This window comes from Pipistrellus kuhlii, unplaced genomic scaffold (genome assembly GCF_014108245.1).
Source record: "Pipistrellus kuhlii isolate mPipKuh1 unplaced genomic scaffold, mPipKuh1.p scaffold_m20_p_12, whole genome shotgun sequence".
Lineage (NCBI taxonomy): Eukaryota > Metazoa > Chordata > Mammalia > Chiroptera > Vespertilionidae > Pipistrellus > Pipistrellus kuhlii.
In genome coordinates, this window is record NW_023425427.1 from 6,934,079 (window position 1) to 6,946,537 (window position 12,459).

General features: G+C 32.8%; 1 protein-coding gene across 2 annotated transcripts in view; it reads left to right on the forward strand.

Moving 5' to 3' along the window:
* SHOC1 (shortage in chiasmata 1) overlaps nt 1-11,849 on the forward strand; it is a 54,711-nt gene extending 42,862 nt beyond the window's left edge. For both annotated transcript variants that reach the window (XM_036433008.2, XM_045579917.1), the window contains 7 exons: nt 445-556; nt 1,986-2,104; nt 3,347-3,440; nt 5,188-5,319; nt 6,861-7,010; nt 7,648-8,611; nt 11,718-11,849. In XM_036433008.2, coding sequence (XP_036288901.1) covers nt 445-556; nt 1,986-2,104; nt 3,347-3,440; nt 5,188-5,319; nt 6,861-7,010; nt 7,648-8,611; nt 11,718-11,818 — 1,672 coding nt within the window. In that variant the 3' untranslated portion in view covers nt 11,819-11,849. The remainder of the gene's footprint in view (nt 1-444; nt 557-1,985; nt 2,105-3,346; nt 3,441-5,187; nt 5,320-6,860; nt 7,011-7,647; nt 8,612-11,717) is intronic.
* The last annotated feature ends 610 nt before the right edge of the window (nt 11,850-12,459 follow it).

The window sequence follows — 12,459 nt, forward strand, 5'->3', positions numbered from 1 at the left end:
TATATCTCAAGGCTATGGGGCATTCACAGAAACTTCTGAGCTAATAAAAGGTAGTTTAAAAAAAAAGGTAGTTAAAATCTAAGTCAGTTTTAAGGAGAAAGAAAAGAAAATTCTGATAAATGCAGAATGTTTAGTCTCATAGCATGATGTTTTGGTTTCATTAATTATTATTTAAAGAGCAGAATAAATTGGCCAATATATTTGTAATAGTATTGTGTTCAGTAATACTTAGCAAAGTACCTATGGCAACATAGCCAATGGATTTGTCATATGTACTGAATAAATAATAATTTCATATCTAAAGTTGATAAAATTGAATAAATTGATGTATCAGAGAAAAAGCATAGTAGTTCAAATAATTTTATATGCAGAAGGACAATAGTTTTTCTTAAAGAATTTTCTCAGTCATTTCATTATGTCACCCCCATATATTGTATTTTACAGCTATAATATCACACTAGTGGAGAGATGCTGCAGTGAGTCAATGAAATTCTTTGGAGGTACGGAGGGTTATGTAGTAGTGACAGTTGATGAACACACTGCCATAATTTTGCAGGTAAAACTATACAGTAAAAAATCAAATAAATTAAAAATATATATAACCATGTAATTTTATTATTAGCTTTACTATAGAGAGCTTAACAAAATCTATTAATGATTTCTTCCAAAACTTTGCAAATAGGCCACAAGTGCCAAAATCATGACTGTGAAATATGTCTATTACCAAGCTTTTTTGATGCTTATAATTTTTAACATACTTTAAGACAAAGCAAATATAGAATCCTTAATATTGTATATTATCCTATTTTTAAATTATTTATATAATAATTATAGTGTTGAAAACTTTAAAAGCTAAATCCTAGCCACTATGTTTCTTAAAAGGGAGCAGTATGTTAGTCCATGATTGGTAATATGGGATTTCCTATGAGGTAAGTTGGACTTGCCTATAAATAGCTGTTTTTTAATGAGTGTCTCTTAAAAATCCATATAGTTTATAATTTAAGATATAAAAATTCTTGTCTGGATCTCATTGATGTTTGCTTAATTGAAGAAACCAGTTTGACAGTATGGAATAGAAATTAATGGCAAATATCATGAGCAAATGTTAATGATATAATAATTATATGATGGAAACACAAAGCTCTGTTAGAGGTGTTTTTTTTAAAGATTTGTTTCTGTTGACTTGTTTAATATATTTTTATTGATTTCAGAGAGGGAAGGAAAGGGAGAGAGAGATAGAAACATCATGATGAGAGAGAATCATTGATCAGCTGCCTTCTGCACACCACACATCAGGACCAGCCCACATCCAGAGTATGTGCCCTGTCGGGGAATAGAACATTGGTCTCTTCATAGGTTGACACTCAACCACTGAGCTACGCTGGCCAGGCAGAGGGATTCTTAAGAGATACTGTGTCTTGCTTATTTAAGGTTTTTTAAAAAAGCAGTTATTTGGGGAAAATGTTGTTTGGGAAAAATGTTTTGATCACTTATATAAGTTACTATTAGAGTAAGCCACTTCCTGGTCAAAGATTGTGTTAGAGGAAAAAGAGAATTCCAGACCATTACATAGAGATTTCTAGAAGCACATTAACTACTGCTTTCTCATCTTCCTTAAGGAAGCATTTGAAGTAAATTATCTATTTTAAACATAGTTTCTATAGCCTTCAGGAGTAGTCAGATCCCTATCTACAAAGGACTTGACCCAAAATGGGACTCTGTAGGCTGCTTTCTTCATATCTAGGACTTGGGGAGATTCATGAGCTTTTCTTGCTGAAACTCACTAGTTGTTTTATATCTACTGTAGCTTTCCCCCTAATACTTTCAGTATGATTTTGTGTTTGTTTTTTCAGAAAATAGAAGCCCATGCTCATACTGCTCCTCAAGCTATAATTTATATGCTATAGATTTTTGAAATATGGTACCAATAATTTCATAACAACTATTAACCTAGTGAATCTTTTTATTTTATTGATTACTGGTAGGATCTAGAAGAATTGAATTGTGAGAAGGCATCAGACAACATTATTATGAGACTGATGGCATTATCATTCCAGTACAGCTATTGTTGGATAATTTTATATGCCAAAAAAATAAACTCAGAGTAAGTAAACATTTCTTCATCTAAAGTCACATTCATATTTTTTAAGTTTTAATTCAGCCCTCTTCTGTGAATAGAAGTAGCTACACTACTCTTCTGCTTGCTCATCTAGTTTGCCTTAAGTCAGGGATTATCAAAGTGGAGGCATGCCCACAGGCAAACAATGAAATTTTGGAGATATGTTTTCCTTGGACATGCTGTACAAATCATCCTCTCCTCCTCTCCTCCTCTACCTCCCTAATTCTTAATATATAATATAAAGAATTATATATTAAGAGGAGGAGAGGAGGAGAGGATGATTTGTACTTATTGATAAGTATTGATGATGATTTGTACTTAATGATAAGTATTTCACTTATCATTACTTTTTAATTCTGGACTTGTCTGTTAAAAGATAAGTCATTCTTAAATCACTTCTCTCTGAAACCTTATTAAACATACCAACTAATGAGCGTCTTGCTATACTTTTTTCATTAATGTTCATTAATGAAGAATTATTTTTAAAAAAATCCATGCCAAGACACTGACAGTAAGGGGATGAGTTAAATTTATCCCCTTCCTCCCTGCACCCTAGCATCCCCCAGATTTAACAATTTTTTTTTTTTAATGGAGGCGGGGGGAAAATTTTTTTTCCCAAAAAAAATTTCGAGTAGACAAATACCCTTGAGTCTGCTATAACAGTATTGTGTTAGCCAGGTTATTTTAACCAGTTAACTGCCACACATCCAAAATGGAAACCATTCCCACACACTATGATATTTTATTTTATTTTATTATTATTATTTTTTAATATATTTTATTGATTTTGTACAGAGAGGAAGGGAGAGAGATAGAGAGTTAGAAACATCGATGAGAGAGTCATCGATCAGCTGCCTCTTGCACACCCCCTACTGGGGATATGCCCGCAACCAAGGTACATGTCCTTGACTGGAATCGAACCCGGGACCCTTCAGTCCCCAAGCCGACGCTCTATCCATTGAGCCAAACCGGTTTTGGCGATATTTTAAATTTAATTTTTAAAAATCAATTTGCAATGGATATTATAAAAATGAATATATTACTCACAATTCAGGTGTTCTTGAATATTTTCAGTTGAAAATTCTCACTAAAATTATTTTTAAAGCATCTATAGATGCTTATAGCATACAAAGGGTTAATAACATGAAATATGGAAAACAAAATGAATTTTTAATAAGTATAATCAGATGTCAAGTGAGTGGAAGTATAGTAATATAATTTTTTTAGGTATTATTTTACAGAAAAGACACTTCATCACCTAGCACTGATTTATGCAGCTTTAGTTTCATTTGGACTAAAATCAGAAGAACTGGATGTAAAGGTATTCTTTTCCTATATGTTTGTTCATAAATATTTTTCATAAACCAAAATTATACTCGAACTCATATACCCAATGAGAAGAAACATTAAAGGTAAACCAAAACTACCTAAAAGTGAAATAAAGAACAGTTTTCAAATTAATGAATATTATTTCCACCTACACTTCTGTCCTAAAAGTCTTTAGTTTAATAAATATAAAATCATATTTTATCTCTGAATTACTACTTATATTTATTTGAAACATAGCAGGATATGAATAAAAATAAACATATCCCTTGATCAAAAATGCTCACTTAGGAAAATATACTCAGTTATTATCTGCTATAAAATGGAAATCTTAGGACATATATTTTGGTTATCTCTAGTCGTCTTTCTTAGCTCTTTTTTCAGTGTCATTGCTCTGAAATTTAGACATTCTTCCAAATCTGGGACTCAGTACTCTTCTATTATCAAATATTCTCAAAACACCCAAAACTTAATAAAATAAAATTGGACTCAAACAGTGTACTTCTGTGCACTCTATATATATTTAATATAATTTAAAGAAAATATTTCTTTAGAGTACTTATATTCCCCAGATATATACTAACAGTTTTATTTTTGAAAGTCTTGTGAAAGAAAAAATTGTTATAATTGTTTTTTGAGATTGGTACAGTCTTTGCTTTTTAAATTTCTACTACAGGACAGCATGCTTATATTTCTAAGACATCATTGTTTAGGCTAGTCCACATTAGTCTGCTACCCCATGAACAATCTTTCCTTCAATGGAACCTAAAAGAAGATAAAAATAGAAATGAAAGAGGAAGAGAAAGACTGGCATTTCAGAAGAAAGAAAGGCATGGAAGGGAACACAAGTGACAGACAGGAAGCGGGGGAAATGACAAAATTCTTTCTTAGAGTTTAGTTTAATACACACACACCTTTTTGGCAGCATTTTCTTAGTATTAAATAAGCCAAAAATGCTAGGGATGGCTACTCTAAATCAAAACCTTTTTAAAAAAAATTGATGAGAGAGAGAGAGAGAGAGAGAGAGAGAGAGAGAGAGAGAGAGAGAGAGAGAGAAAAGGGAGAGAAACATCAATAATGAGAGCATCATTGATCTGCTGCCTCTTGCCTGCCCCATGCTGAGGATCTAGTCTGCAGTTCAGGCCTGTGCCCTGACTGGGAATCAAACAGTGACCTCCTGGTCCACAGGTTGACGCTCAGCCACTGAGCCACGCCGGCCAGGCCTTTTTTTTTTTTTTTTTTTTTTTTTTTTTTTTAAATAAAGCTTCAACTTCATCTGCAAATATCCTTTATTTTTAACAAATAAAATATCCTTTATTTGTTTTTAACAAATCTTACACTATCTTTTTAAAGTTCTTATTTTAGTTGAGAACTACTAGGTTAACCAAGAAAAAGCAAAATATTAAACATTATTAGTGGTAGCCAAAAATAGATTAAATATAATACCAAATAGATTTAAATGATGCTATTAATAAATGTCAATGGAAGTGAAGAAAAACAATTTAGTTCCAAAAATTTGAAACTACAAGAATATCATTCTTAAAGAAGAAAAGAAAATTGCTTATCCTCTCACACAAAAAAATGCCCTAGGTTTCACATAGACAAATTAATAAATTATATCTAAAATAGTGCTCAAAGATTAGACTCTACTATTTTTTTTCTAATAATTATAAACATTTTTTGAATAATACAATTTGCTTCCAAATATTTTCTATAGTCTGACATTAAGATATATTTTTCAGCTAATAATTGCTCCAGGGGTGGAAGAGACTGCCTTGATTATCCGACAAATTGCTGACCACAATTTAATGACTTCAAAGAGAGATCCTCGTGAATGGTTAGATAAATCCTGGCTTGAAGTTTCACCATCTAAGGTATATTTCCTAAATAAATAAGTTAGATATTTTCAAAGCAAATATGAATGCCTGTATTTGAATTCTCTTTTTGGTAATATATTTTGTTCTCCAATGCTTGCATGAGCATATAGGACAATATCATCATGTACAACATTTATTTAGACCATTTTATAGAAGTATTTGTTAATTTCACAGAACTATTTTAATGGGATCTTTTATAATGAACTTTCAAAATCTAAGTTATTATAGGGTGATGTAATGACTTCAATTTAAAAACATAACTTTTTCTAATTCCTAAATTTAAACATTTAAAAATATTAAATTAATTAAGAAAATAACAAAATTTTATCATTTCATGATTTGTCAATAATTTAATTATATTATTGAAACTTAAAGTAGAGTTTTAAAGTACGTATAAGATTAAATAGTTAATTTTTAGAAATTCCTTTGGTTTGAGCATAAATATTTCCAAGATCTTATACCAACTCAGTGTTTCTGTTACCTTTATTTTTAAAATATATTCAAATCATGAAGCCATTAAAAAAAGAATGACAAGGCTCTTTATGTACTAATATGGAATAATCTCCAAGATAGATTGTTAAGTGAAACATCAAATTTTCAGGACAGAGCAAGCAGTATACTACCATTTGTGTAAAACAAGGGGAAATTAATATTTGTGTTTAATTATAAATTAATAAAATACCTCTGAAAGGATACCAAGAAATGATAACAATCTCAACAGAGAACTGGAGTAATGGGGTGAGAATGAGACTTTTCACCTTTCAGTACTTTAAAAGTTTTGAACCATGTGATTTTTACTTATTCAAAAATTAAAATTATAAAACAAATAAAATGTTCATATGTATTAAATCACAGAGCTTTTACGTGCTTAAACAGAACACAATACTATCAGCAAGTATGGGTATAATTAGCTATGACACGTATATGTATGTCCTACCAAGATATGTCAAATCTGCTCACATGTCTGTCATTTGATAAAAACCAGAGAGGGTACAAAAAGCCAGTGCAATTCAGGAAAAAGTAAAATATAGAGATGGCTGCTATAGTTCTAGACCTGAAAACATACATTTTTAGATTGTCTGTTGTCAGGGTCAGTTCTGGTCAATAGAAGTTCTCCCCATATTAGTCTTTAAAATGAGGCTTTCCTTAGATTTTAACATCTCTTAAGTATCATAAACATGGTTCATCTTAATCAAACAATGACAGTATATGGAATACAAAGGGAGAGTTAAAGAAATCTTGAGGTCCTGTAAAAGATTTCTCTTTAGACAATGTAGCATTGGTTAAAACAATTGTCATGTGAAGAAGGTGAACTGTAACACATCTTTTTGAATGTCTGATTAGACTGAATAAACTTTCAGGTCCTTTGCAATTCTGAGTGTATGAAAGTTTCTTTCTCTCTTAGCTATACTTTGTTCCAGACAGCTCAAACTGAATGTAGGTGCAATGACAAAAGTTTTAATACAATAGAATGAGTAAAATAAAATGAGTCACTTTTAAAAGACCACTGGCTGATTAGTCCTTAAACTCTTTTCTAGGAAGAAATGTACTTACTTGATTTTCCATGTATTAACCCATTGGTGGCTCAGCTCATGTTAAATAAAGGGCCTTCACTCCACTGGATATTATTAGCAACTCTTTGTCAACTTCAGGAACTCCTGCCTGAAGTTCCAGAAAAAGTGTTAAAGGTTAGTTAGTTAAGATCTATTTTCTTATAAAGGTTTGTTTCCTTTCCATCTGAGAATGTATTTTTACAATAAGGGTATTCAAAATGAAGGAATCTAAGTGTAATTGTTTTGGACTTCACATAGCAAACAAATAAATTCCTTTAGCTAAATTTTATATAGAATTCTCATAGGTTGTCAATCACATTATACATTTTAAAGTTACCTTATACAAATAATTCAGTTTATTGCAATTTAAATTATTGTGAAATGTTAATGTGCCCCCAAATATTTAATTATAGACTCTATTCATGTGGATTTACATGATCTCTTCCAAACAATCCTGACACCCTTCATTATAGTAAAGAGAACTTTAGCTTCATTCGTAAAATGTTACATTTTTATCAAGGAAATGGTATTCATGTGTAACTTGTGTAATTAAAATTATTTTATAACATTAGAAAATTCAAATTATAATAAGTTTTTCATTTAACAGAGCCTAATTATGTTGTTATTACATGGGTCAATATAATACCTATAATAAACTACTTTCTTTATATTTAGCCTTCTTCCCATATGGATAAGCATTATTATGTATATTTATTTGACTGAGGTTAATATTGTATTTGTATTGTACTAACTAATTTTTAAATATTTTTAGCATTTTTGTGACATCACTTCCTTATTCAAGATTAGTTCTCCATCCATAACAAAATCACCTCAAATTTCATCATCTCAGGAAAATAGGAATCAAACTAGTACCTTCCCTTCTCAGAGTTCAGCTTCTGACCCTTCAGACTCTGCCATTCAAGAACATGAATATTACCAGTATTTACACTTAGGAGAGACAGTGCAGGAAGAAACAAATAGCACTTCAAACTATAACTTTTCCCTGATGGAACTAAGAGAAAGAGAAGTGCCGTGCGTTTTACCACCTGTGACTTCTTCCAGTCAGACCAGCTATTGGAAAGACTCTAGTTGTAACCCTAACATAGAGAAAAATCCTTTTCTGATTAATATGGAATCAAGGAACTCAGATGGTAACTCCTTTCTAGACCAGAATGACTCACAGACAGATGTCTTTTCTTTAGCTCTAACACAAATGAATTGTGAAAACAGAATATCACCAATCAACACTCAGAAGAGAGTTGCCCTTAATTTTACAAATTATCAGAGAAAGGGAACACATGAAGCCAAAATAACAATAAATAAAGAAGAATTTGCCCCTATCTTTTCTTTAGAAGGCTCTCAATCACTTCCTCATTGGAACTGTAAGGAAAATGTATGGGAACAGAATCACTCATTCAACCTACAGTATGGTTCAGAGCAGACTATGTGTGATAAATGGTATTCTCAGAAAGATAATGTATTCACTAATCAGCAGAAATGTCTATCAGATGAGTTAGAAGACCTCCTATACAAAAGTTCAAGTGCTGGGACTAAAGAGAATTTCTGGAAAGAATTACCATCTGTACCCAGTTTGGATTTATTTTGTGCTTCTGATTCTAATGTAAATCAAAAAGAATTCAACAATCTTTATTTCTACCAAAGAGGTAGAACATGTTTAGGACAGAAGAGGCATGCTGAACCTTCATCTAACTCAGGAGACAGGATATCATTAACAGGTAATGCTATTCAATAGTTGATAAACTATTCTCAAATGTAAATTAAGATGATATAACCATCTCAAAATTTTAGAAAAATGTTTTTGTTTTAATGACTACACTTAAAGAGTCCTCAAGCCGAAACTGGTTTGGCTCAGGGGATAGAGCGTCGGTCTGTGGACTGAAAGGTCCCAGGTTCGATTCCGGTCAAGGGCACGTACATTGGCTGCGGGCACATCCCCAGTGGGGGGTGTGCAGGAGGCAGCTGGTCAATGTTTCTCTCTCATCGATATTTCTAGCTCTCTATCCCTCTCCCTTCCTCTCTGTGGAAAATCAATTTAAAAAAAATTTTTTTTTAAAAAGAGTCCTCAATAACTTTTGCTTCAAAGGAAAAATCAAAATTCTAATTAGAGATAGCTAAGAATATAAATGCAAATAAAATGTCAAATTCTTGTACCTTTAGATGAACTAAGCATTCAACTTCAGAAGTGAAAAATACAGAAAAAAATCTAAAATAGCAGAAGACTAAAATCAGAGATTAAACAGAGAAATCAGTGAATTAGAAAATTAATTTATTTGTCAGGCAGGGATATTTAATGAACTAAAATTTATTAAGAGCTGCTTTTTAAAAAAAATCTTTATTGTTGAAAGTATTACATATGTCCCCTTTTCCCCCCCTATTCATGCCTTCTAGCCTGGCCCCACCCCAGTCCCAGGCCTTCACCAGCCTATTGTCTGTATCCATGGTTATGTATATCTGTTCCCAAATCAACCAAAAAACTTGTGTGTATACACACACACACACACACACACACACACAAGTTTTTTGGTTGATTACTTCCCACCCAAAAAGCTTATTATATGCCAGGTGCCATTAAGGCCTCTTATGTGGATTATTTAATTCTGACAAGCCTGTTAAATAGATACTACGGTATTAGCTCTATTGTGCAATTAATGGTTCTGGACATTTAATCGTATCAGATTTTTAAAGGACAATTGTATTTCCTCACTTACGGTAATTACTAGAGGCCCAATGCGCGAAATTCGTGCAAGGGGCTTTGGCGGGCGCTTCTCCCTCAGCCCCTGCCCAGCGCAGCTTCATCCTGAAGGACATCAGGGCTAATTAGCATATTTCATTATTATAGATACCTTTCTTTTGTGTCATTTCTCATTGCTACCTCCTGAACATCTAGAACAAAATGTTAAATTCTAATGGTCATACCAGGTGACCTTGCCATGATGGAGGAAAAAAAAGGAAGAAGCTTACGCTTCAAAGCTCCTCTTTTGCATAGGCCCTTTTGCAAACCTAGAGGGGTCCTGAAAATCTTGTTTTCTTTCTTTTATTAAAAGAGAACCTCCATGACTCACAAAACTTGGATTTGATCCCCTTTAATAGCCATAATTTCTTTGTTCTTGCTTTTAATGAGAAGTATTTTATCCCTAGTTTTGTAAGTATTGTGAGGAATAGATGCTGAATTTTATCCAAACTCTTTTTGGCACCTATTGGGATAAATCGAGCATGTTTTCTCCATTGACTTATTAATATTAAGGATTGTATTTATAAATTTAATAGTGTTGAATCATTTTTGCCATTTAAATAATGAATTGGTTTTGAGGGGTGATTTTTAAAATATGCTAAACATGGTTGCTAATGTTTATGATTTTCATATCTATATTCATAATGAAATTAATCTATTGTGTTATTTGTGCTTTGTTGCATTTTGAAATGATTATTCCAGCTTCATCAATGAACTAGATGAAAATTCCATTTTTTTCTCCCCTAGAACAAATTAAGCATGCAAATTATTATATTTTCTTGAACATAGGACCTCCGTATAGAATAATTCTCCCATTTTCTCAATGAGATTTCAGAAAATATTTTAAAATAAATTTTAATATTTAAGCACTTAGGATATAGATGGAATAGACATTAATTATAAATATATATTTTTAAAAATTATATGTAAACTAGAGGCCCAGTGCACAAAATTTGTGCACTCAGGTGTGGGGGGTCCCTCAGCCCAGATTGCAAGAGGGCACAGGCCAGGCCAAGAGACCCCACCAGTGAATGATCAGGGCCGGGGAGGGATGTGGGAGGTTGGCCAGCCAGGGAGGGACTTCGGGAAGGCTCCAGGGCATGTTCGACCTGTCTCACTCAGTCCTGATTAGTAGGACCCCAGCAGCAAGCTAACCTAATGGTTGGAGCATCTGCCCCCTGGTGGTTTGTGCACATCATAGCCAGTGGTTGAGTGGCCTTAGCATATTAATAGCATATTACGCTTTGATTGGTTGAATGGCCGACTTGGCATTTAGCATATTAGGCTTTTATTATATAAGATACTTTCCAATTATTTCCATAGAATAATTTCATTCAAATAGTTCACATAAATCTCTGATGATAGTATCTTCATATAACTATGGCAACTTTAGACTTTTACTGTGTAAAGTAAAAGTCTCCAAATATGTTTAATATATAACACATTTTGAATTCATATTGATGCAATCCTAGAAAATTTATCCAAAGCCATTGGCATAACCTCAAGATAATTTCCATTTGTCCTTTAAGTGTATATTTGTGATATCTACGATAAAATTATCTACATTATTTTTTAAAATTTGCTTATAATGGCATCCAACTTTTGCAATTATGAGATTATATTTCCAGAAATAATCACTAGAATGGTTTTTAAATTTTTAGCTTCCTTTTATACTGATTTAATCAATCAAGGCTATTTCAGGCTAGAGTATATCATATAAAATATAGTTGTCAGGTAGGTCCACACTTCACCACCATCTAGCATATATTAGTTTGAGATAAATTTTACAACATTATATGTATGGGTTAAAGAACAGGCTTACTGAAGGAAAACTTAAAGGCAAGAGAAAGTTAGTTATTTGTATAAGGTGTGGCCATACAAATATGTGTTTATAACACTAATTAGTACTGGGCCATTACATATAGGTGCATTTATGTTAAAAGTTTAATAGTCACTATTTTATCCCAGTTTGAAGACTTTAAAACTTCACAGGTGATGAAAAGAAAAGATCCATCTGAATAGTTGGAAAAAATAGCTATACTTTATTATTTTCAGCACTAAAATGGTTTTCCTTTTTCTCCTTTTAACAGATCTCACGTGTTCACAACTACCGCAATTCAAAAAGCGACGTCTAATGTATGAAAAAGTCCCTGGTAGAGCTGATGGACAAACTCGTCTGAGGTTTTTTTGAGAGAGAAAAAAAATAGTGCTTACGTGGCACATTCCATTGTTTTTGTTGATAGACCAATCACAAAATGATTTAGATTTGGTCATACCTTAAAGAAAATGCAATTATTCTTAGATGTTCTCGGTTTTCTATATTAAATGTTCATCACATACGTTCTGCCCCATAGTTTGCATATTCAAATATTTCTGGATTGGCCCTTGTTAGGGAGCCAAAAGTGTGAGTTCAGCCTCCAAGGCTCTCCAACTTCCCAGACTGGCTCTTGCAATAGAAAATTCTATTCTTTCTCTGAGAGCATTTCATTTCCCTGGGAGGTTTTCAGATTAGAGGGAGTTATTAGCATTTAGGTTCATTGCTGGTGATAGTGATGCTGACCTTTGAGGTCTGGTGAGAGGCCTTATTCCCTAGTTCCAAAGCCCAGTTCAAACTCTGTAGACCTCATCAGAATACCCCTTGTGTCTGCCTCTCATTGTGACAGATATAAGATACTCCTCGTTCCACTGAAACTCAGCATACACCTGGGATCAACAATAGGGTGCCCAACCCCTGGCCTCTCATTGTAGGAGCCTGGATATTCTCCCCAAATACTGAGCCCCACCCTAAAACAAGGGATCCCACCGATGGAGTAGCCTGAGTTGGAGGGGATG